Genomic DNA, 23,748 nt, shown 5'->3' on the forward strand with positions numbered 1-23,748 from the left:
AGCGTTAAAATAAACTCACTTGATCACAATACGATGATTGCCAGAAGCTTATAATATCGATATACAATACTGAGTAGCAACCCTCCATCCTCTTGTTTCTTCTCTTCATTATTCTTCCCTCAATTTCCTTTCCTCCTCGTTTTCAATGGTACAAAAATTCGCAGACGAGCATTTGTCAGCGCCCCTCGTAACACCTTGACAAACACTGTTCTTGTGTGTAAGAAAGAACAAATTAAAAAAGTAGAACTTACTTTTTCGACCTCTAGTCTCAACAGTTTTTTTGTCTATTTCATTGGTACATACAAAGTGTCTGAAAACAGAGGTACATCATAAAAATTGCATCTTGCAATCTGAGACTACTTTATTAGAATATAAGCCATTAAAAATTGAATTTTTAGCCATTAACAATAGAATCTGATAATTCCTAAATTCAAAGGTTTACAATCCTATTTCCGATCTTCAGTAGCTTACATTTTCAAAAAGAAGGCTCAGATTACAATATAGTAAAGTCTTTACATTGAATCTTATAAAGGATTTACATTTTTCAAGCTGAACATTTGTTTTCAAACACCCTGTATATATTTAAATATATATGTATACTTAAGTACTAGGCAGTCAAGGTATGCAACAATAAAAAGAACACCGTATTTACGTTTCATTTTCTCTATACCGAGCTTGAACACTGGACAGAGGAATTTCGCTGGCGCTAGCGAGATGCGAGAGAACAGAGCAAATCCGAATCCCCCGGATGGTTGTTGAAAGCGTCTTCGTGCCGCAAGGATAGGATAATCAGGTACTAGGAACAGCCCCATGAAGTTCCGATCCTTTGAGCGAAAAGAAAGGATTGCTTTTCTTCTTCCAATCGAGAAAGCTATTTTTTTGATCATCCTATCCGCGATTCATTATTGCATAAGCGAGAATTGAAAATTATGTTATCTCTTCTTTTTTGATTACAATATTTGTAAGATTCACGACTTTATCACGCTTCTCGATTGGAGCGAATGATTCACATATATACAATAATACACACATACGATACACGTTCACACACACGCAGATAAACATAAATCATCTACTTTACAATCGAGGCTAACGTAAAATTCGCATACAAAAAGCTAAATGTTGATCTATCATCCTCTTATCTTACTAATCATGGAAATTTCCCTTGGATGACGGATCCATTAGACACTGGTTGGATCATCCTTTTTTTTTATAAAATAATACAACATGATAAATAAAATAATGTAAAATATGAGGCCATCACATTACAATTCATCGTTACAATTAAAATTAACATTATTTTTATTATGTGAATATTCATGGCCCTCTCCGTCGTCCAAAGGGCAAATCAAATTGTTATTGTTGAAAATAAATTTTTCTTTTCCTTAAAAAAATTAAACATCGTTAGAGACAAAAAAGTATAGAAAATCAAAGCGGCCAGAACAAGAAGAAATTGATTCGTTCAAATCCCAAAGGACAGGAACTCCCTCCAAACACTGCCCGCACGAAACGTTACGATTAAATATAATACACACCATTATAATTACAATATATATATATATGTATATATATAGTATTAATTAAGAAGTATTACGTTAATAGTTATTTTAACCACGTGTATGGCTCAGTCTATTACGCTAGTCTCATGCAACAACAACAATAAAAGATACAACAATATATTTACTTGTGTCCTGTTATTCTTTTTTGTATTATTTTGTTTTCGTCACGTCGTGTTGGTTTTTAATTAGTTTATCAATCATCCTGTACACTCTTTCACGCATACTTCATCTCTCCTTACTCTTTACTCTCTCAAATAGAAAAAACTTGGAAATTTGTCATATATCAATTCAACTTCGTTTCATCTCTGCTAGTAATTATAATAATTATAATAATTATAATAATAATAATAATAATATTATGTATAAATAGACATTATCCTTTTCTCTCACGATTTCACACATCTCTAACTTCCCAACTCTCCTTATTCTGTTCACGTTCATTTATAAATTTAACTTGCCTCTTAATTCTTGAGTGAGAGCTTAGAGTATTTAATAAATAAATAACCAGCCACGAGGATATCTCGACAGAAACCACTATAATATCGTTTATATTTACAATGAAATACGTTTTTCACTTTAAAATTTCATCCGGTTTATAGTATAAAATTGAATTAGGAACCTGAGAAAGGTCTTTATTATAAATATTGTTTTTATCATTGAAAAACATTCTGCTTAAGAACTATTTAATAAATATATATATGTATGTAAAAATATATCTTGCGTGTGAATCAGATGTTACGTGAAAAATATTTATAATGAAAAAAAGAACATTAAATTGGTGTGTGATAGATATTAATTATAAATAATTAAATTGATTCATGTGGAGATATCACAGGTGTCTCGTTTCTATTTCTACTCTTCCAAGCCCTTAAGTAATTATAAAAAATAGTAATATCACAAAAATGGCGCAGGCAGAGCAAGGAAAGGACCAAAATTGGGATAGAGTGTTGTGGCAACACGACCGTATTGCCAATTGACAAACATGGATCGAGTCAAAGGAGCGGTCACGAATGTTAAACGTAGCTCTCTGTTCTCTGCGCACGAATCTGATTTTTTTCTTGCTCTTCTATCATTTGAAATTACGAAAATAGAGAAACTTATAATACACGTTTCGTTTCTCACGATTACACGGTGTTTGTTTTTCACATTCGTTCGAAAATAGAAGCAGAACGATGAAATAATAATATTCTTGTTTCGTTTTGTCTATTCATAATAATAAAAAAATATTCTTCATAAACATTGCGTTTCAATAATGTTTTACAAATCAATTGAAAAAAGAAAAAAAAAAAAGAATTGACTGCGACAAATTTCATGATCTCGCCTGCGCTAGTCCATTCTGCCAGTTCATTCTGTTTCTTTTTTTTTTTTATTTTATTTTCTTTCCTATTTTTTTTTCTTGTTTTTATTAATAAACTTCAAAGTTTGATTGACAACAGTGACTCAACAATGGATCCAGTTTAGTTCCATCATCTTAACGTTGAGCTATTTTCTTTTTCTTCTCTTTATACTTGGTTCTCGTATCTTGTTTCGCGTTCTGACAGAAAAAAAAAAAAGAAAAAATAAAGAGCGAAAATAAAAGTTACAAAAGCTTGATACGTCTTAAAAGTTCTAGAAATCCCATGTTGTGGTATTTTTACAACTTTTTAGAGTTTGCAACGCGATACATTATAAAGGTCGTAGACGCGTTTCTCACAATTTTGATGATTCCTTTTTCCGTTTCCTGTTCTGTCCTTAAAAGGCCAGACCAGAAGATAAACGCATCCGATTATAATAAAAAAAAAAAGAAGAAAAAAGTGCTCGCTTTTTTGAACTGGCCCAAAAATTGGACTGGAATGACACACAGTCAGCGCTTGAATTTCAAACACACATTTCTACGTAAAACGCAAGTATTCGAAACGAAAATGGAGAGATTTATATGAACGTGTGATACGGTGCACGTAAAAATTTCCCTACATCGCTATAGATTTCACGTCATAGATTCAAAACACTGTGAATCGTTCCCTGCAAATCATATTAATCATGTCCTGCACGTTACTTACTTAGTTTTTTTTTTTCTTCCTTCAAATAACGTCCATCCAAAGAGGTGATCGTACAAGCAAAAAATTTGAAACATCTCTACAAGTGATAACAAAACACGTCCACTCTAAAATGTATTTACCTATTTACACTAAATGCTAATAATATGATCCTAATTTAATATCTTTAACAAAAAAATAATCACAAAATGGTCTGTAGGTTAAAACATTCTTGTTAGATATATATATATATTATATATGTATATAATTAATAATAATATATATATACATATGTCACTCTATATGTATGTATATATTAGTGCGTTTGAAATATGTTTCATTCATACAATGATCGACCAAAGTGTCGTAATAACCTAATATCACAATCAGCAAGGAGAGAATAAAGTAAGCAGAAAAATTTTGGTTCGAAACGAACGGAATGGCACTTTCTCTGCGTTTATATTGAGTTTCAACGTATAAAAATACATATTCTCAAAAACCTTCTGTACACTATGAAATTTCTAATAATATACTTCTCTATTGTTTGTGTGTATTTTTTTCTTCTTTTGTTACCTTTATCAAACAAGTATTCTATTATCTCATCTAAAGCTCTACACAACTCATTGAATAGAGTGTTACACCTCTCTCTCTCTCTCTCTTTCATTAAAAAAATCAATACCTAATATTATAAATTCTCGATCACAGTAGTTTAGCAAGCTCTATAACGTGAGATCTATGCTCGTTTTTTTTTTCTTCTCCTCCCTTTTCATTTTCTTTGCCTTTCGCGTAAAAGTTACATCATTTCATACTAATCGAGAAGTCGGTTTCGTTAATAACAGCTGGGCTAGTTGGTTGCCGCCAGCACTTCTTTGTCTCGTTTCAATACGCGAGATAAAAACACTTAACGAAGTGTTACACAGCGCTAATGGAAACGGAGTGTACAGCGTGTAGATTTCACTACGTTTAAGGTATCATATTTGTATATTTATGCAGTTTAGCGTCGAAGTTGCGATACCTTTGTGTTTGCTGTAAAATTGGTCGGTGACACCAACACAGTTCCTCCCTCCCTTCCCTTCCCTCCCGCCCATCCCCCCTACCCGCCCACCCACGCGTTACATTTCGGCCCATGGACATTGATTGTTTTGTCGTTCTCATTTTTTCTGCGTTCCATCTGTCACTTCGTTTTTGTTTCCCGTTAATGTCGCTTGCTGACTGTAGCTCTAATAACGCATTATTAATTCCCCCGAGAGCCTGACGATGACTATAACACGGTAACGACAACGATGTTGATGAGAAGAGGCCGTGGTTTCACCCACCCACCCTGTCCACCCATTGTTCTGTTTCCCGCCCAACCCCTTTCGGCCTGCCCCATAAAGCGGCCTTCTGAAAGAGACACATTACTTAACGTTAAAGAAAGATCTGACTTCGGTTAATTTCAACTCTAAGGTTTCCTAATTGTACTTTAAAAAAAAAACAGAAAACAGATGAGAAAATGATTTACCGCATTTAGGCGGGCCTGCTCAGACACCATACATATTATGGAGTCGTTCATTGAGCTGTGGTGGAAACTGATCTGAGAATCGTTTCCAATTATCCGCACCAACTTGATTTTTGAATCCATGTAATATCTGCAAAAAATTGTTTCAACGTTATGGAAGAATGTACATTAAAGAAAACATTTAAGATCGATTGCTTTTAGTGTACCTTCTGGAACATGTCTTTGAGATCTTCTCTAGGAGTGACCCAGGATGCCACAGCATCACAGAAGAAAATGAAATCTTGTACAACTCCTGCTGGATTAACCGTAATCATCTGACACATACCTCTGAATGCTGAGTCCTTTTCTTCGTTGTCTCTTATGCTTCTCAACGAAGTACACCTAACGAAATGAATGTTTATGTTACCAAACGATTAACAGCCGCATTTCAAGAAGATATATTCATCACAATTGAAGAACGTGTTTTTCAGTTTCATTGTAGACGATATTAATTCAAGTAGAGACACGTAACGGGTTTCCTCCAATTGTAACTGCAAAGATGAATATACCTCCTTTTCAATGAAACTTGTTACATTCATAAAAATATGATTATGACAAAAAATGAGAACTAGTCACTCGATAGAATGTTCATTCCCACAAGTTATACATAAACAGATGTTTATAATTAACAATTCACGCGATAAAACAGTTGGCTTTCTCTGAGGCCAGTCCTGTATTCCCTAAAATGTGTGTTTAACATTGGTAATATGTTTTCATATTTTATTAAACGTTTTATATTCCTCTGTATGATAGTGCTGAAACTCAAAGAAGTAAAAATGAAAATTATTAATCTAAGAAAATAAAAGAAATTCAATCTAATCTAGAAATATGATAAGATATTGCTCAGGTATTATACAAATACAAATCCTGAATTACCGGTAAAAAATCTCACCTACTGAAAATTTCTCGTTTTCTTATTTTTACTTAAAAGATAAAATTAACATTTTAGTATGACTGGCATCATTAATTATATTAAGGCTTGGTTTACATTTGACATCACTTTGAGTGTAAATTGTCTGATATCATAAAATAAAAGATTGCAGCAAAATTATAGCTACACAGATGTATCTGAAAACTATTAATACTGAGTTAATTAACATGCAAAGGACACTTCCAATTGTAACTACCTGTACACAGTGAATGTATGTAAGAAAAGATAGGTATGTTACTAGTTTTGAATGCAAGGCAATAATACATAGGCTAAAAATATTACACAGGCCTAAAAAAAAGTGACAAATGTAAACCTACCCTGATATTGAACTGCATTAATTAAGAGCCCATAACATACTTGCATAGTGGCAAATCAAATATACTGCATAAACAAGTAAATGTAAAAACACTACTGATACTGCACAAAATCATGGGCAAGTTTAACGTTAAAATTAAAGATAAACTAGACCCATGTCTGTCAAAAACAAAGACAAGAAATAAAAAAAAAAAAGAAAGACTTTACTTTTATAAAAAAATTAAAAAAAAAAAAACAATCATTATGGACTCGATACGTATTTGTTTATAAACGCTACAATATTGTTGAACGCAAAGTTCTTTAACAGCCCCTGATGCAACGTACTGATGAATCGGGAATAATATATAATAATAAAGTGCTAATAAAAATAGAAGGTAATATAATTAATAGAATATAATAATAAAGAAATTTACACACCACTGTCGGACAAACTGCTGTAACATGGGGGCGACGTCGTGGGGACACACATAACCTAGGCGACCGATCGTTATGGCTACGGTTTTCATTTCATTTCGGTAAGTAGACAAGTGAAGTGTAGTGAAGTGACCGGAAACACAAACAATAAGACAAACTGATAGCGAACCAACGATCAACTCAGGCGAATATATGTTGTCTTTTTATAAAATTTTCAATTAATTTTGTAATTAATCATTTAATGAATAATAATCAATTGAATATTAACAATCAATAGACAGTGGGAACAGAGGTAAACATATGAAATACCGACAATGAACATAGGCAATACCGTGCTATTGTAGCTGCTGAAACAATAATAAAAATTAGATAGCAGCGTGCGAGCCCATGATTTATAAAAACCGATATGAATATGATTCTCTACCAATAAATGTTAATACAAACAAGAACAACCAAGAAACATAAAACTAAAATTTTTCTTTTCTCATTAAGTTAGGCCAATTTAAAGAACCGTCGAAACAATATCTGGGGTTTAGATGCAAGCATAATAATATTGAATTGCAGTATATATCGTAATGGCAATACAGCCATATTAAAAGCCTGCAGGCAATCGCACACCACTAAATCAGGTCCAATGTACAAATACTAATAATTTAAAACCCGCTGATAAAACGTGCAAGCGTGGTCATGTAAAACCACTTAAAGTCGTCAATCTGTGTGGTTATTACCTTCGTTAAAAATCATTTACAAGAGAATGCACCTAAACTTAAATGCCACCGAATATGCTGAATCTAACGTGAGGACTTTCTTTGTATATCTGGGAGACTTCTCATTAAATAAATTAGTGTTATCCTAATTACGTGAATAAAAATTTGTGCACATTTCTAATCTATAATAATACGTAAAAATACAAAAATGTATCAAATGAAAAGTTTCCCCTTATGTGCAGAGCATACTTCTAAGAAAAGGTATTACATCTATGATACGAGTGAACAATAATAACGTAGTCGATTATTATTGTATTTACTCGAGAAAAATGATATTTTACTACGCATTACACCCTACCATTTAAAAGTATGCTCCATATACTATGCTGTGTAAAAGAAACTATACGTTTAAACATATTACACAGCTACTCACCGGTGTTTTCCAACAATGTTTTTGGCGTGTTCGGTCTATTGATTATGTCGATAAGTTGGGACAAAATTATTGGTATATATGCACTTGTGTCAGACCCTAAGAATGAAAAGAAAAAAATGTTATTAAAGAGCTGAAAATTATCAGACGCGTTCAAGTGTTGGAATAAATATTTACCCAGTTTTATAGCTATTTCACCAATAGCCCATGTAGCATTGTTACACACTGATATGAATTCTGGATTCAAGTTTTGTCCAAGTATAGGCATAAACTCCGCTAAACAAATAAACATTATCGTACGTGTAATCCGAACGGGGCAATCAATCAAATATGTAAATTTATTACTCACGTATACACGGGAGAACATGTTGGAAGCAGGCTTTTGTAAGATCTCCTAACAAGGCAAAGCTGCTCTGTCTAACTTCAGGCGTGACATCTTGCATACATTGATACAACAGTTGCATTACATTGCTGTTCATTACTAAGCGTTCCATATGACCATCCAACCCTTCCGCCAACCCGCTAAGAAGGTCTAATGCAACAATCATAAAATCTTTGTCAGGTGCCTCAAATTGTTCTGGACTCTGGGTATTTGCTATATGTTGATTTAGTGTCTGCTCTACGAGGGATACACACCGCCTATTAAAAAAAAAAATGTATACACGTTTAAATCTACGAAATCATGGCATAATTTAAGAGGGAAAACTGACCTGTATACGGGTTCGCAATAAGGAAGAAAGCCAGATCTTAATGCGGTTGCAATTGAAGAAAGACATTCTAATAACGGGAAAAGGTCTTTATCTTCGTCTTTCAATACGTTCCATTTGTTAATGAGAGGTGGCATAAGAAGGTTAATGTAATCCGGTTTGTTAAGATGATGTCCCACTGAATCAGCAAGTGTACCAATCGCGTCGTATAATATTAAAAGATTCTTATGTTGATATTTACCTGTACACGGATATAAACATTAGCAACATTACGTAAATTTATGGACAATTATTATGTTTTGTAAGAATATATTTACCAAAGGCAAACACAAGTGTTTCGAGAATAAATCCAAGGTAAGGGACTAATTCCGTGCATGCTTCCTCTTCTAACGTGGCAAAAGCAGAACATGCAGCTTCTTGAACGCGTTTATTGCCATCAAGTACTCTTTTCAGTAATTCAGTCATTAAAGGTTTCAAATGTGTGTCGTGTGGCTGTGCACAAACCCAATGTGCGTAACGACTTAGCGTCCAGCAAGTAATAGCGCGGACTAAAGCTTTCTTGTCACTTAAGCAATTAATTAAATATGGAATTAATTCTGATAAATGTGGAATCATTCCACTCATACAGCCTGAAACAATATATTTTATATTACAACATAAAGATACATAACTTTATTTCATTAAAACGAAATGTTAACCAACCTTCTGCGATAGCCCCCAATGCTAATATTCCAGACTCCTTGATTTCCCAATCTTGATGGAAAAGAGTTTCCTTTAAAATTGGTACTAAGACTGGTAACAATTCTTCTCTGAAAACGTTTGCTAACATATCCAATGCAGCGGCTGAACATTTTCTCAAGTTCCAATCGCTAAGCGTCGAATCATCATCACATCCATCTTCGGCATCTATGTCTTCGTCGTCACAACCTCCGTTCTCATTTGTGTGTTTATTCATATTAGCATGGTGTGAATGATGCGTTTTTGATTTGGGAAATCTTGGTCTAATATCTTCTTCCCGATCCGGGATCATTTCATCTTCTTCTACATCTCCTTTCAAGAGTATTATATCTATTTCAGAGTACTTCATTCCTCTTACCTGTAAGAATGTTACAAATTTATTCGTGTTCTCTTGCCCCACATTTCCTGTAGCTTCATTATTACTTACCAATATAGGTACTAAACGGGGTAAATGTGGTGCAAGTGCTTCTTTACAAATTGGTTGTTCTGCTAATGATAGCCAAAATTCACAAGCTTCTAAAGCAACTCCTTCGTCAGGATCTTGAGTCCTCATTAACATATATTCTATTATATTGTGCATATGTGGTATCAATCTATCCATTCGAACTTCAAGCAACATAACCAATGCTCTGTAATAAATAACCAATTATATATTGTGAACTGCCTTCATTGAACCATAAGATAATCGTACCTGCAGACATTTTTTCGGACTTCCGGATCATTATCGCTAGCTAAGTGGAAAAGGTTCTCCAAGAAACTATCTATGTGAATCATAAGAGCCTGCGTGCGGTTAACAATAAATTGATTAACACAGGCGATAGCGTGTGATCTAATTTTGGGACTTAAATGCCTGAAAAATTGCAGGAACTTTGGAATTAAAACGTTTAAAGGTCGATTAAGCGCATCCGAATCTAATATTTCTGCTGAATCTTCACAAATTTTTTGAAGAGCGCCAAATGCACCTTCGCAAACGTTGTAATCTTCCGAGTCCAACATCTGACAAAGTGCAGGTAACAACTCTGGCCATGTAGTCAATTCACCTGTTAAAGATAATAATTTATTACAACATTATACGAGCTTCGTTAACTGTTAGTTGATAATCAATAAACATACCTTTGGATGCGACGGTAGTTATTAAAATACCAACAGTGGCACGAATCAGAGGCGATGGGTCTCCAACTGCCGATAAACATTCTTGCTTAATAAAATTTGTAACTTCTGGTAAAAATTTATGAAAATGAGCTTTCACGTTATTTTTCAGTATCAGTCCACTGAGAGATCTTGTAGGTTCATCTTGAAACAAAAAATATTTCAATTAAAATCTATCTATATCAATAGAGTACTATGCTTGTAGTTAAATACATACCCTCTGATGTGAGTTTTGTTAAAACAAAAATAAGATAATTGTTGAAGTCTGGAAATTTATTTAATTCTTCCAATTTCTAAGAAAAGTTGTTAAGGAAAATTTGAGAAAAGAAATGCATGTTAAAACAATGGTACTTTACAATTTTTATAAAAATAAACAATCACATGTTTATGTAACTGCCATTTACCTCTCACAGTTGTTACCATTACATAATAAATACAAAAAAAAGTATTCCAGAATTATATTTTACAGGTTAAGAGAAAAATTAAAGGTACAATGTACAATACAGAAATGTATATAATTTCACACGTATAAAAGAATCCATTATAAATTTATTAATTTTTCAAATTATATTTCTTGCTCAAACTTGCTATATAGACGTGAGGAGAGTATAAATGTAATGTAAAAAAAAAAGTTATGTAGAAAAAATTCAAGTTTCTGTAACCGTATACTTGATACCAGCTGTAATTTGCGACCGCTACATTCTACCGCTAATCGTTTCTATATGTCATTTTCAATCTGTTTAATTAATATTACGGGCGAAACTATATAAATTTATCGATTGCAGTGTCAAGAAAACAAACTCGTCACCGACACTAACGGCATTTCCGACGCGCCCCGCGACAGGGATTGCGTATCGTTAACATATTTCTTGGCGCTTAAGTATAACTCACGTGTTATTCGAGAAAAACCTACAAACTTCCATCGACCTACTCTTACAGATTTTCATACAAATTGCAAGACTTCTCGGGCAAACCTAACGAACACGGTGATAAAAACATTCATACGATTCCATAGAATCAAATTTATTGTAACACGGTGTCTTAACAGCTTTTCAATCGAACCGTAGACGACAAAAAAGGGGGTCCGTGACAGGCTGCGCAAAAGCGCGCCGAAGATTTTCACATTCTAGGGCTAACAGAATATATCCTGATAGCCTTGAGATTTCTTAGGACTTATCGTCGTAATTTTCCTCGTAATTGTAACTTGTATTTAAGATGAGCAGCTTGCATAGGGGAAAAAAGCACGCCCTTCGATTGATCTACCCGCTTCACTTCGTTACCGCGTCGCGGGTGTACTCACCGGGACGACTAGACCCTTTTAAACAAAATTTTTCGTAGCACAGAAACTATTATTGGTCGATCGAGAAAGGATACTTCTTGTACAGCTCGTTGAGTAGCCGTATCCGGGCTCTGGGACTCCTTAAGAAGCGTTAAGATTTGTCTAAGTCCTTCCTCTTGCGGTTGCCACGCCATTTTCATCGTGTTTTTCAACAGCACCACTGAACGCAGCCAGCCTTCTCCGACCTCGCAGATAAACGGAAGCTCCCCACGATTACCCCCACCATCGCGCCACGAAAGCATTGGAATACCGGCATATAATAGCTGGATTTCTTGGATAATTTTTATCAGGGCGTCACGTTGAACGCGTGATTAATTGTTCAAAACAATTAGATAGATATTTAACATCGTTTCATAACGTTATTCTATTTATGTGCAATTCATACAGATAGACAATTGAACGTTTTCAGAGCGTAGCAGACGAACACTTCCGGCGACGCTAGCGACATCGATCAGTTTAATGCTTGGATTTACATTTCACCTATCTTCTTTCAAATTTAACGTTACTTTGTTCAAAATATAATATTCGATGTTATTTTCTTCCAAAATGGAAGTGCTTAAAATCGTATAACATTTATATTTAAGATTTGTTTTAATCAACCAGCATAGTTTCATTCAGGGTTTTTGAATCAGCAGTTACACTCCTGTTAAGCGGTTACAATTTGAATTCAATAAAATAGATTATTTTTCATGTATACTCAATCGAGTGTAATCATCCACAATATATTTTAATCCATCATTTACTTTTAATTAGGTACAAATGAGAAGATGAACCTATAAATAACAATATAATTAGCAAAGCTTTTATTAAATTTGTTAAGTATATATGTATATTTTTTAAATTCTTGTTAATTTATTGAAAGTTAAGTAGCATACAGCATATCAAAGCAAAATGCTTGTAGAAATCATTTATTTATCGACGCTTTCATGCACATTGGATTCTTGCTTTTGGTCTCCAGATTTCTATTCCGTCTGCACCAGAAATAGCAAGAACATCATTCAAATAATCAGTCTGCAAAACGAAGAAATGAAAAATGATTTAAATATATTTTGTCATTGTGCTATATACTTACACTCGCTATTTCGCCATAACTAGATTCCAAGGTGGTGATATGTTGCGGAGGATCAGTTGGACTATTAATTCTGACTGTCTTGTCCATTGAACTAGTGATCAAACACCCTCGTGTCAAATGAACACCATTAATACCTTTCTTGTGTTCAGTGGTATAACATTTAACTGGTTGAAAATCTTTTTTTGGATCTAGTACATGTAATTTCGCGTTGCCATCTCCTATATAAACCATGTCTCGTTGCATACACATACTCATAGGGAATGATTCTTGTGAAATCTGAAATACATTTAGTTAGAATTACGATTTAATTATTATTTTAATAAATCTTTTAGATTTAGTTCTCACAGTAACGTTTTTCATCATTCTTCCTGCTCTTTGATCCCATATTGCCACTGTTCCATCTTCACTGGCGGACAAAATAAAGTTAGAATTCATAGCCAGTCTAATAACGGCTCTTTTATGTGGTCGGTACTTTACGACAGGGTTATAAGCTAATCTTGGATCAAATACTAGAACACTTTTACAAAATGATCCGGTAGCAAAAAGAGTCAGGTCTGGACATGATGCGACGCATAACAGAGCACCTGTGACGATCCTAAAAAATGATTAACGCTCAATATAGAACATCGAAAACTTTCGGTGCACTGCAATATCTTGCACAGTCACTTTTGGCAGAGCGAGTGAAAGCAAAGTCCGTCTGCTCGATTTCTTGCCTCTTAGAAGGTCTGACAAATACATTTGTAGCCTAATAGTAATTTTCTAATGTTACTCTACTAGATAACTGTCTCTTGGAAACAAAAGTATTCATGCCTTCCTCGCTCAGCCTTCCCATAACGAGAGCAGCGAAAATGACCAGCTTGGTTCTCATGTACATCTCATAAGTTTTGAAGTGGACGAGACCGGTGTTGGTAAGCGTCCATGCTTTCACAGTTTTATCCCAGCTGCAACTGTAAACCATCTTGTCTATCGATGTTAGGTCCCAAATCCATCCGTCATGAGCAGATTCTATACAAGTAGTAATTTCCCATTCTTCCTTTGTAGGAAGTTTCCAACATGCTAAAGATCGATCTCTTGCTCCCGATATACAAATACTTCCATCCTGCGTGTACATAGAAATTATCATTGATTTCTTATAAATTCATAAAATTACGAAATAGAAAAATTGTACCAACTTGCATTAATAACAGGCCATCTATGGTACTGTATTGTACCATTGTAAGTGATAATTTCTCCATGGAATTTTCTTTCCTCCATAATGAGGCTTGCTTTTCCAATGCCACACATGATAGTTTCCAGAACAATTCATCATCTTCAGCTACATAAACAGATACATATTCATAAATATTAAGAACATAAGTTACCATTAGGAAATATTATCAATATATAACACGCTAGAAAGTTAAATGTGACATTATGGGTAACTGAAATTACTGTTTGTATTCATACTTGTTCCCTGATGTAATGTGTAAAGATTATATTTTGTGTTAATTTTCTAAGAGTTATATAATACTCAAGGTACTCAGTACATGTGATGATGTATAAAGTATAACTAATTATCATGTACAGTAATAGATGGTGTTTTATTTATTTACAGAATGATTGGTCGTGCAAGACGCAAGGTGCTATCAATTTGAGCTAACCAGGAGGCAAAACTGGATAATTAGTATTTGGCCAAATTTGATTTATCCTCACTTTCCATAGTGAGTTATCATTTAAAATTTCATGAAACTGTTTACACACTAAACTCAAGCCATGTACTAGTGTAGAGGCATCTAAGAAAGAACAGATATGGAAGAATATCTGAAACAAAAATTAAACAATATAAATTTCTTGGTAAGATAGTGTTAGATAAATTTCTTTATATGTGAAAATAGGTATTTAAAAATGGCCATAACAAATCATTGACATTACAACAAAACTTTTGATGTTTTACTTGTTTTTTAATAGCATACATTACAGATCATTGCTAAACTAGTTTATGCAACTTTAGACTTTTACTTAAAAAATATCTCTTCATTTATATTCATGGAACAAGTTATGCAAATTGATTAAAAGGTACATCAATGACAGTTGTTCCATTGTTTGTAAACACTTGATATATAGTTACTAACTTATTCTATCAATTTTCTACTGTAATATTCGAATATTTACACAGTTATACATGCGCTCCTTTTACGTAGTGAAAGTTACTAAAAGAAATTAAGAAATTCTTCAAATATTTATATAGATAAACTAGGGCATACATGTATATTCTTAAGCATTACTTTTAAGCAAAAAATTACTGATGTATAAATGCATGGAAAATTTATTTATACAAACCTCGACTGGAAGATCCAATAATGATAACTGGGAGTCCGTTTGATCGGTTTCAACTTCAGAGAAACTTTGTTCTTCATCGCACATTTTAAGCTAGAATATCTGGTGCTGGGCGTAACGTTTTTAAACAATACCATTCGATCGACTGTTGATCGTCTCAATGATTCAGCTCGCAATAAAAAAGAAAAAACGTAATACCTGTTTTTTTATTGACGTTGTTATTTACCGTTTTGGTCCTCGTGTTCAATGCAACCTTGCGCGAAAGCGCATGACTCATAATCACCATTTTAGCGCATTTTAGAAGCGTGTCAAAAAGTAGGTATAGCAGGGCTGACAACGTATACCAGATTTGAATTTATTCTTTTTAAATTATTTAATCGTTGTAATTCGAATTAAACAATGATAAAACTCTTGTTTAAAGATAATAACATACATTTTCAATTTGTAAATTGAACACCATGGAATAGATATGGCCTTTGAAGATAAATGGATGAAATCAATTTTTTGAATTTAAATCGTTTTATGTAAAAAATAGATTGATATCTATATAATACTGCATCATTTTATATAAAAAATAAAACTTTATTTCATTAATATAACGTTTATTTAAAAAAAAAACAATTGACAATCTAATAAGTAAATAGTTCCCCGATTTTTAAAACATTTGTTTGGAATAATATTAGTTGTATATAATAAACAATAAATGATATTGTAACATAAACACAATAATTTTCGAACCAGTCGAAATACATAACAAATATATCTTAAGTACTTTTGTATTGGAAGGCAATACTTAAGATAAAGAAAAGATAGTAGTCAGACCATTAGGATTCTAAAATTATTTTTTTAAAAACTTTCCTTACAAATAAGTTCATAACATTCATTTATCATTTGTATAATTGTTTTGTCTCACTGTTCATTTGTTGTGTTCCAGTAAAAATTCATTCCTAAATGCAGACACATATGTACAGTTATAAAAATATGTAAGATCATTCTGATAAATTGTTACCAGTATATACTTTTGCATAGAAAGCAATTAGTTAACTCTGAACCCTCAATGGAAGTGCTATAGCAATTACCAATTTTATACTATTTACAATTTCAATTGTCTGTTAAAGTACAGTTATTATGCATTTCAAAAATGTTTGTGAAGTTAATTATTAAAAATGAAAATATTGCACCACTTGCAGAACCAATTTGCATGATCACACCAACATTAAAAAGTATTCTAGGGAGCACTGTTCTTCTAAATATTGATACAATGATTAATTTCAAATAAGAGATAAATCCTATTAAAATTGTCCATGACATGACAACCAGAACAACACCAAGGGTTGTTTTCTGTAAAGGTGGTGCAGGAGACATCATTGCTAAGTATATCGCATAACTTCCAATAATTAAACATATTAAGGACAAGTAATTGACAATTTTTATGCTTGATATCTTCAACCAGAATGCTAATAGACATACTAGTGGATTTGCAAATTGTGCAAATGTAACTGATAGCTTGTAAGCTGTATTTCCATATGGTAAACAAGAATAAGATTGTATACTGGGAAGAAAGCCATTGCTAAAGAAGCACAATATAGCAAGTAATATAAATAAATAGTTTTGCATTTGTTTTGTTAGACATTTGTGATTATGAAGAAATGAATCTTCTTCTAATGAACAGTGTCTTGGTACATCCTCTGTGTAATGATTATGAGAAATATTAATTTCCTTCTCATTAGATATTGTACCAAGAGACTTGTGATGCTTTTTCTTGTTTTGCACAAGAAGGGAATACTCTAAAATAACAAATGCAGTTAAAGATAAACATAAGATAACAAATATGAAAAGAAAATAATGGTTTGAAGAAAATTTTAAATTAGAATCAAAGGAGTCTCTGGTATCATTTGTAAATGTTGTACATTCTGAACTGTCTTCAATTCCTTGCACCAAAGCAACTATGCTGGGTAGGACACCGCTTAATCCTTCTCCTATGAAATATGATGTTAAATAATTTTCTTTAAAATTTCGAAGATACGGCATAAATAATACAGAACTAAAGCAACCTACTAGTGCATTGAAAAATGTTAATATAAATAATACCAAGCTATATTCATTTCCAGCAATAACAGTTCTTTCAGAATAAAGAAAGCTCAACAGTCCCATTGCTAAAGTTCCTAAAACTAATAAACATAATATCCACCAAGACTCGTTTATCTTGCATTTAAACTGTTGTAAGACTGTATAAAACAAAGGTCCAAAATTTGCAGCTTGGATTATTAATACCAGATAAGCTGCTAAAGCCCAGCTTTCAGGTGAAATATCGATAAGCACTGGTGTTTGTATAAATATTCCATTAGTACCAATCCAAGCAGATATACCAAACAATGTTATGAGAAGGTGGACAGCAACTTTTGAACATTTTTTTTCTTCACACCTCTTTGAATCCTGAGGGATATCTGTCATTTTGTCATTCAAATAGCTAAAATTAAAATTTATTCCTGAATGAAATTGAAATTTTGTATTATATTCAATTATTGGTATTCTCACCTAACTTGTATAAATGTTACTGAAAAAAAAAGTATATTTCACTGAATTAGTATGTTATCACTGTGTTAAAGTTCTATAATATTGAGTAGAGCTTTCTTAGAGAAACTGATACAATGAAATCAGAAGATCTCTGTCTTCAACTGTGCTTCAATCTGAACAATAAAATTTATCAGATAAAATACAAAGTGTGGCTAAACACACGTACTTTAATTTACTTAATGATAGTTAAATTCTTGATAAAACATATGTTTAGATTGTAGTGTTTCAAATCTGGTAATGTATTTTAAGATTTCGTGCGATTCTAATAGAACTGATAATCATATTGCACTTATTGAGATACGTAAAATTTTTAAGAAGATATTAAAATTGCACATTTTAGATATAGAATTTTGAAAATTTAATCCTCTATTACTCTATTATATACAGAACATCTAAATATGTAAAGTTATTTAAGTACATTTGTGTCTTGTACATTCATCTGAATCACAAACTTTTTAAAATACATGTACTGTATTTAAAGTCTAAGTAAAAAATGCGTTATATTTATCTCACTTGGGTCCAGAAAAATATTTTTTGCAGATTTACAAAGATCTATATGCTGTCTTTTACATAACATGTTTTTATATAACATTATTATTTATATAACAATTTTATTTTTAATAACTGGAACTAAAAATATATTCATCTTTTCCAATTATCTTTGCATAATTTTATGATTACAAATTGAGCTATTTATATTCTGTAACAACTGTTATTGTGCTGGAATTAATGAACAGGGGGAATAAGACTGGAACAATTTTGTATGGTTCACTAGAACGAACGTAACTACTGCTCCAATTAGAGATCCAATTTGGGTTGCAACACCAGTGTAATACAAACCTCTACCAGGATCAGGTCTGAACAACGTGGTGATACCCAATTTTATGAAACCTATTAAACCATTGATCAATATCCAAGATAAAACTACTAGAAATTCACCTACCCAGCTATGTTGTAAAGGTGGTGCAGGTGATTTAACAGCTAAGAAAAAGACAAACCCAGATAATACTAAAGCAATTATCATGAGACTAGTGAGAAAATTCACTTTTGGTATTTTAATAACAAAACCTAAACACATTGCCAATGGACCAGCCATTGATGACAATGTTACAGTCAAATGATATGCAATATTCCCATATGGTAAACAAGAATAGGACTGAATACTTGGTAATGTACCATTGCCTAGGAAGCAAACAATTGCCATCATAACTAATAAATAAGAATACACCTGTTTAGACATTGTCCAACCAGAATTGGTCTTATAACTAGGAGGTGCTCTTGTATCTGTTGGTAATGTTTCCATACTTCCTGCATGTTTAACACGTTCTCCAACAGCAACAGACAGAGTATTCAATCCCAAAAAGGCCAGATAACACAATGAAAATAACACACCAATGAAAATAAAAAATGTTTCAGACGAGAACCTGGGTTCTGGATAATAAGGTACAAGCTCTACTTTAGTTGACTTGGATGTAGTGGCATTTCTGCACTCTGGATTTCCACCCACACCTTGGATTAATGCCACCAGACTAGGCACAAACCCACTGAGCCCTTCTCCTACAAGATAGGTCACCAAATAAATCTCTCTATAGTTCCTCATGTAAGGCATGAAAAGAACTGAACTCGTACATCCAACAGTGGCAGTTACAAACATTAAGGACAACAGAGCAGTGGAATGCTCATTGCCAAATATTACTGATGTTTTATCATATACAAAAGCTAATATAATTGTGGACATTGCACCTGCTGCTAACAGTATGTATATAATATATTTCTCACATGCCCATTTACTATACCTGAAACAGAAAGCAATATAGTGATAATTTTTAACACAAAATTAATAAAATTATTCAATATACAGGTGACTGCAATATATTTACTTTATATATAATGTATAAAGTATTGGTCCCAAGTTAGCAAATTGTACTAGCATAACCATATGTGCTGGAAGACTCCATCCTTCTGGAGCTTTGTTCACCAGAAGAGGTAATTGAACATATATACCATTGACTCCAATCCATGCTCCAAGACCAAACATGAGCGCAAGGAGGTCAACTGTTAGCCTTCTGTTACTTAATTTTTGGCTCAACATGTTTTGTTGTTTATTAGTCATTAATAATGGATGCAAATTGGTCGGATAACTTTCCTCCTGTACTCTTTCGCCGTATGTTGCCGTTTTTAAGCCTTTTTTTCTACAAAAACTTATCGTTTTTTATCTCAAAAGATACACAACAGAGTAAGTAGTAAAGCCAAGTAAAAACAAATAAGTTTTGGAAATATTTTATGCAGTAATTAAATTGGCATAACGTGTCATTTATAATATCGTGATTTATTCGATATGTCAATAATCCTGATGATGATTATTATAGTCTTAAGAATGTATAATACTGATCTGTACTTGCGACAAAGTATTTGTTGTCACTATTTTTGGTTCCACGTAAATGCTTTCACACTTACTCTTCACTACCGTAGAGATCTTAATAATTATTTAGTACCATTTCAGGATATTTTTCTTTTTCTTTCGTCTCATAGGAAACATAACCTCAACTATAAAAAGACGATGTATATATATAAATGAAGCAGACTTAACTGAGCTTCTGTATCCGTTGTCTGCGCAGTTGTCTTCAACGTTCACGACTGCGTGTGTCGAACAATTGAAAAAACAATTATGTAAATATGTTGGAGTAATAACGCGATAAAACAATGGTATTAACGTTGACACATAACATATGATTCAGACGACAATTGCGATTCGACTGTCTGCGACTGTCTTGCGACAGTCATTTATAATGATTAACTATCCGGCAAATCTATTTCATAAATAATCTCATTTTTTTTTTATGTTTCGTAATTTTTAATTTTTTTCAAGTTATGCAATTTCGTATGGCAATTCATCATTCTTGGAGAACAGCAGAATCAAAGAGGAGAGGTGGGAGAGTCAATTACAGCAAACATATGACTCTTAAATCAAACTTGCTGGCTTATAATAGACACTATCATATATCTTTGATCGATGCGAAATCCAATAAAGCTATATATCAATTCGAATGAATCTCTTTTCATTTTAGCCGTTTCATTTTATTTTGATGAAGGGACTGATACTGCCGCGATTACTAATCATGAAAATAAAAAAAGTAAAGAATATTTCATGTAAAATATTTATGCAAAACGAATGAACTATTTTTCTGCTAGTTTACAATAGCGGATCAAGAATCCTATTTTCGAAATTAGAGTTTTGTGCTAGGGAGTACGATTGGTTTAATGAAATCAATTCTTAATAATTCAAAAAGCAAAATAAATAAGATCTAATGTATACAAATTGCAAAATTATTAAACTAATTATTTAATATACTTGTAGTTTAAAAAAACCGCCATAAATTAAAATCTTTTATATTCGACCGTAGCGCAATCTATACGAAAACGGCGCAAACTACTCAACGACTTACCGACTAGGTTTTCACCAGAGCGGAACACTAGCACCATCTATCGGCACATCTCGGAAACTAGCCGGCGAGTAGTTTCCGCAATTTGTCGATAGATGGCGCAAGTGCCCCTTTGGCGGGGATTTTGAATACCCCTGTCGGGGTTTCGAGGACCCCCCGAAGTATTGTTATGTGGCGATTCCGGGGGAGGTTTTTCCCAGTGTCATGTTTATTTCATTCTACAGGGCAGGAGATAATATGGAATAAATACCAGCATCGGTTGAATATAGCAAGAACTTTATAAAAGACGAGGCAGACTCACAGATGGTTTAAGTACATTAGTATACGTCTCAAAATTCTGAGAAACATGTGACGGTTTTGCGTTTGCATCATTATGATTATTCTTTTTTTTAACGTTTTCTTTTTTCTTCTTTTCTGTTAAATAGATCACACGGAATGAAAAAAGGTTGCTGCGTAAATAGGTGCGTTTACATCGTGCGTAAAAAGTACGAACATACATTGAATCGAAAAAGAGTCGGACGAGGATTTAGAAGCTGAAAAAGGAAACGCTCGTTCGACTAGATCGTGTCGATTCCCTCTTGTCGTCGTGCCATCAATTACCGTTCGAAACTAAATACAATCATTATAACACATACATATCGTAAGTTCCTGACATTATCGTCAGAAAATATAAATGCACGTGCTCTACCAACGTCGTTACGCGTGTACCTATGCATATATTTCAACTTATCTTTTGCCGTTAAACCTGTTGGTGACTGAAAAAAAAAAAAAAAAAGAAAATATGTATCTTTCTTTGTTCTTAAAGCGTGCAGTCAGCAAACAAAAGGATGACGATAAAATGGCACGAGGAACGCGACGATGGGGGTGCATCGCGAACGAGGGAAGTTCCGTCGATAAGAAAAAACGTGACCTTCGCTCCTGCATGGAGGAGCAAGGAAATAGGTGCGATCGAGTTTGTAAATCGTTTCGCAGACGATCGCGATTCGTGAACGGTCCTTACCACGAAATTGACCTAAGAGAATCGATATTTGTTTTATGGCGTCACCGTCCGTCAGCGTGCACGACGTTCGTTTCTTTCAGAATTGATAGATTCTGTCTCGATGTTAGTTTCACCACTGCCATGTCGGGTCGTATCATAATATTGTGGTACCCCAGTATCCAATGAGATAGGATCTTAGGAATAGGGATTACAGTACGATGGTGGCGACGAAGGAGATAAAATTAGATTCCAGAAGAGCCAAAATCTAAAGAAGAAAATCTAAATAACTCAATAATTACTCGCTCCAAGAAAGAAGGGATGAAAGTCGTTCGCTATATCCACGTTCTATCAGACGAATTTTCTGGGGGAATTCTGCCGGGCTCGATGACGAATATACGACGCTATATCTTTTCATATTTCATATCCCGTTTTTAAGGAAAAACCGATAACCTGCAGCCGAGCGCGATATTAACGTTCTACCCCGGCTCGAAAAGAGTTACACTCCTGGAATATCGATGGACAAAAATTAATTATGCGAGGTTGGAGCAGGAGCAATATCGTTGCCGGCACCGAAATGGCGAGAGGCCAATGTCTGATATTTACATAATCGAACGAAAGCGCGCCGTTTTATCGTCGTTTTTCAAACTTTCTATAAACTATATGGATGAATTTCCAAGCTGGAATTATTACGTTAGATAATAAACGAAAGATCTCAGGTCTATTTCATCAGGATTAATTTATCAATGTTTACGGAGGTCAATCGATGCTTGCCCGGACTCGCTACGCGAATCAATGACGATCGTGGAAATACAGATAATAAGAGATATGGGGGAAAAAAAGAAATAGAGGAGAGAGAATCAAGGACGAGGCTGAGGGACTCATTTGACCCGACTGACACGCTGGTCTCTGCTTGATAAATTCCAAATCTATATATGTAAATCTACATATACGTATGTATTCCGCTTCGTGTTCGGCTTGCTCCTCGACGACGATGCCCGCGCTCGGTCCTCGTGATAGTGAATTTAATTGACTGAAGTGTGCCGAACCGAATCACGGGCACGAGGACTTTGAAAACCCACCGCCTTGTTAAACGTCGCCGACACTGGATATTAAGAAACGAATTTCTTTCATTTCTACAATGCTCGAACGCTCCGAGATATTATTCTGGGTCATCGAACAGGTCAGAATGGAAGAAAAATTCACGTAGAATCCGAAGAATGCCCGGTAAACGAAGTACTCTTCGTTTCGTATCGAATATTTCAGGCGCATGGGAAACGTTGCTATCGGATATTTCAGGTCACTGCAGGGTTTGAAAATTGCATACCGTTTCAAGCTGAAATATCTCAACACGGACTGAGATATCCAAGGTATCCAAGCCATCCGGTTATTGGACCTTGTACATGTATCCGAAACGTTCGAGCACTGGATATTCTACCTACTCCAATGGACGTCAAAGTGTTTTTCTTTTTTTCTTCTTCTTTTACATTCTCTCAGAACATCCAAGTATGATTTTCAAATTT

The 23,748-nt window shown here is 33.8% G+C and overlaps 4 protein-coding genes across 10 annotated transcripts; all 4 read right to left on the reverse strand.

The window, feature by feature from the left end:
• Window positions 1-1,234: 1,234 nt before the first annotated feature.
• On the reverse strand, window positions 1,235-12,203 carry Tnpo (transportin 1). Of its 3 annotated transcripts, none has more exons than XM_076691348.1 (15): window positions 11,877-12,203; window positions 10,720-10,795; window positions 10,467-10,646; window positions 10,045-10,393; window positions 9,781-9,982; window positions 9,318-9,711; window positions 8,933-9,244; window positions 8,619-8,856; window positions 8,258-8,547; window positions 8,086-8,184; window positions 7,912-8,007; window positions 6,775-6,850; window positions 5,279-5,453; window positions 5,076-5,202; window positions 1,235-3,093 (listed from the first exon to the last, which is right to left on the reverse strand). In XM_076691348.1, the coding sequence occupies exons 1-14, from the start codon at window positions 12,081-12,083 to the stop codon at window positions 5,095-5,097; spliced, it is 2,802 nt and encodes a 933-aa protein (XP_076547463.1). In that variant the 5' UTR covers window positions 12,084-12,203; the 3' UTR covers window positions 1,235-3,093; window positions 5,076-5,094. The 3 variants fall into 3 exon arrangements, with proteins under 3 accessions (XP_076547463.1, XP_034193008.2, XP_034193009.1); XM_034337117.2 differs by lacking the exon at window positions 1,235-3,093 and adding an exon at window positions 4,677-4,954; XM_034337118.2 differs by lacking the exon at window positions 1,235-3,093 and adding an exon at window positions 4,677-4,957 and having other exon boundaries at window positions 11,877-12,202.
• Window positions 12,204-12,424: 221 nt separating this feature from the next.
• On the reverse strand, window positions 12,425-15,373 carry LOC117610120 (F-box/WD repeat-containing protein 9). 3 transcript variants are annotated; one of them, XM_034337124.2, is made up of 8 exons: window positions 15,233-15,373; window positions 14,554-14,713; window positions 14,086-14,228; window positions 13,786-14,012; window positions 13,259-13,508; window positions 12,914-13,189; window positions 12,717-12,852; window positions 12,425-12,614 (listed from the first exon to the last, which is right to left on the reverse strand). In XM_034337124.2, the coding sequence occupies exons 1-7, from the start codon at window positions 15,314-15,316 to the stop codon at window positions 12,766-12,768; spliced, it is 1,227 nt and encodes a 408-aa protein (XP_034193015.2). In that variant the 5' UTR covers window positions 15,317-15,373; the 3' UTR covers window positions 12,425-12,614; window positions 12,717-12,765. The 3 variants fall into 3 exon arrangements, with proteins under 3 accessions (XP_034193015.2, XP_076547464.1, XP_034193016.2); XM_076691349.1 differs by lacking the exon at window positions 12,425-12,614 and having other exon boundaries at window positions 12,654-12,852; XM_034337125.2 differs by lacking the exon at window positions 12,425-12,614 and having other exon boundaries at window positions 12,689-12,812.
• A 110-nt stretch (window positions 15,374-15,483) lies between these two features.
• Window positions 15,484-17,908, reverse strand: LOC117610118 (solute carrier family 52, riboflavin transporter, member 3-A). Its single transcript, XM_034337120.2, has 2 exons — window positions 17,768-17,908; window positions 15,484-17,699 (listed from the first exon to the last, which is right to left on the reverse strand). The coding sequence occupies exon 2, from the start codon at window positions 17,681-17,683 to the stop codon at window positions 16,331-16,333; it is 1,353 nt and encodes a 450-aa protein (XP_034193011.2). The 5' UTR covers window positions 17,684-17,699; window positions 17,768-17,908; the 3' UTR covers window positions 15,484-16,330.
• Window positions 17,909-18,518: 610 nt separating this feature from the next.
• LOC117610119 (solute carrier family 52, riboflavin transporter, member 3-A) lies at window positions 18,519-20,728 on the reverse strand. 3 transcript variants are annotated; one of them, XM_034337123.2, is made up of 3 exons: window positions 20,397-20,728; window positions 19,687-19,998; window positions 18,519-19,602 (listed from the first exon to the last, which is right to left on the reverse strand). In XM_034337123.2, exons 2-3 carry the CDS (start codon window positions 19,917-19,919, stop codon window positions 18,519-18,521), a joined length of 1,317 nt encoding a protein of 438 aa, XP_034193014.1. In that variant the 5' UTR covers window positions 19,920-19,998; window positions 20,397-20,728. The 3 variants fall into 3 exon arrangements, with proteins under 3 accessions (XP_034193014.1, XP_034193013.1, XP_034193012.1); XM_034337122.2 differs by having other exon boundaries at window positions 20,302-20,728; XM_034337121.2 differs by having other exon boundaries at window positions 20,264-20,728.
• Window positions 20,729-23,748: the final 3,020 nt, after the last annotated feature.

Source organism: Osmia lignaria, chromosome 12 (genome assembly GCF_051020975.1).
Source record: "Osmia lignaria lignaria isolate PbOS001 chromosome 12, iyOsmLign1, whole genome shotgun sequence".
NCBI lineage: Eukaryota > Metazoa > Arthropoda > Insecta > Hymenoptera > Megachilidae > Osmia > Osmia lignaria.